The sequence below is a fragment of the Mesitornis unicolor genome, unplaced genomic scaffold, assembly GCF_000695765.1.
Source record: "Mesitornis unicolor isolate BGI_N332 unplaced genomic scaffold, ASM69576v1 scaffold17093, whole genome shotgun sequence".
Taxonomy (NCBI): domain Eukaryota; kingdom Metazoa; phylum Chordata; class Aves; order Mesitornithiformes; family Mesitornithidae; genus Mesitornis; species Mesitornis unicolor.
In genome coordinates this window covers 29679-31417 of record NW_010175537.1, presented here as the reverse complement: position 1 = coordinate 31417, position 1739 = coordinate 29679, and the positions used below count along the sequence as shown (strand labels likewise).

General features: G+C 51.1%; 1 protein-coding gene across 1 annotated transcript in view; it reads right to left on the bottom strand.

Moving 5' to 3' along the window:
• Positions 1-470: 470 nt before the first annotated feature.
• Positions 471-1739, bottom strand: part of LOC104538280 (LIM domain kinase 2-like) — a 20013-nt gene continuing 18744 nt past the window's right edge. Inside the window, 2 exon segments of the mRNA XM_010181425.1 lie at positions 471-1102; positions 1687-1739. The exon segment at positions 1687-1739 is cut by the window's right edge and continues 30 nt beyond it. Of these exon segments, the coding sequence (XP_010179727.1) occupies positions 946-1102; positions 1687-1739 (210 nt within the window). The 3' untranslated portion in view covers positions 471-945.

Below are 1739 nucleotides of genomic sequence, written 5' to 3'. Positions count from 1 at the left end.
CCTTCTGCCGCCCTTTCCTTCACCTCACATCCACAGGCTGAGAACTCAAGCAGCTTCAGCACTCCAGGGATGTCCACAGCCAGAGTCTAGTGCAGTTCTACACATTCAGGTTCAAATACTTTCATTGAGGTTAAGGTCCTTGGGCAGGCAAACCCACCGTGCAGGCTGATGGTCTGAAGATGCTCAAGTGGCTCTTTTGCTGTCTGCCTTCTTCACCATCTGGAGGGGCAAGCAGAGCTCAGTCTTTCTAGTGTTTCTAGGCAGGCTTCTGGAGGTATTCAGGGACAGAGGAGAAAAAACACACTAAACCAAACCAAAACAAAAATTCATACACGCTTCCCCACAAACAAGGTATTTCAGGAGAGCTGCCCAATTCCTGGGGCTTTTCACTCCCTCCCCGATGCACATTGGAAGCCAAAATCTCAGCGGGTTGTTCTGGAAAACAGACACACGAACACACACGTACGCACTGTCCTGGTGGGCCCTTGTGCTGGATGTCTGATTTCCCCAGATTTCTGAGCAGGGCAGTCAGTGGGAGATGCAGTTCCAGAGGTGCTGGTCCTTGCCCAGGAGAGTCTCCTGTGGCAATCTCCTCCCTGGGAGACAGGCCAGGGTGACTTCACAGCTTGCAGCCAAGTTCTAAGGCACCACAGTGAAGCAGCCTGAAAAGGCCAGAGGAACATTTCTCAAGCCAGAAAAATAGTGTTGAGCAGCTTTCCTAGGTGCAGTTGGCAGGAAACAGCCCTTTTTGCTTCTGAAACATGCCAGAAATCCACAGTGAATCAGAACGTCAAAGAGGAGGGGTGTTGGGTTGGGAGAGAGGCGCAATGCAGCGAATGCACAGCATGGTGCCCCATAATGCCCTGGAAGTGGCTGAAGTGCATCTCCCTCCCTGTCACTCATCTTGACTCCAATGGAAGTGGTACAGGCAGCAGGATGAGCTGACTAGGTTGTGTTTTCAGGTAGCTTGTCACGGTTCAGTTCATACTGCACACTCACGTTGTGGTCCAGCTCCTCCAGCTCAGACGGAAGGGGGATGGCAAGTTCTCCCAGGTAGAGAGAGAGAGCTTCAAAGGAATCTTCCAGCTTGGAAAAAGGGGGCCTAGAAGCAGCAGTGAGGAAATGTGAGTGGGAAAGAAGAAGCAGAACATCTGGAAAGGCTGGGCCAGTTGTCCATCCAGGCCCCTGACCCACGCACAGAACTGTGAGCAGGGAGATGAACCCTCCTCATCCAGCTTCTGAGACTGTGAAGATCCCACCTGTCTGCGCTACCCATTTTTACAGCCGATGACCAGGGAGATCCGGCTCTTCTGAAACCCACTTGGCATCAATGCTGTTCTGACACTACAGGTTTCACAACTGAAATCAAATGAAGTATTTACTTCTCAGAACTGCTGCCAAGGTCTGCCCCTACTTTTTCTACATGAGAAACCCTGAACAATCAACTCTTCCTTTACCCTCTCTGTCTTGGAAATTGTTTCAGAGACCTCTGCCGTATACAGCAGTCTCTCTCCCAAGCTGCTGAGTCTTTAGTCTCTCTTCATGTGGAGGACTTTAGGTATTCCCACAGAAGGGTGGCACATAGCCCTCTTCTCCCCTCTGTGCAGAGCAATCCTTCCACCAAGGTGACAGAGACACATCAGGATAGAGGCTTACTAAGAGGAGTCCTCCAGATCCTAAACCTACCTGCTTTCTGGTTCCAGTCTGCAACAAATGGCAGCCAGAGGGAAAAAGGCTGG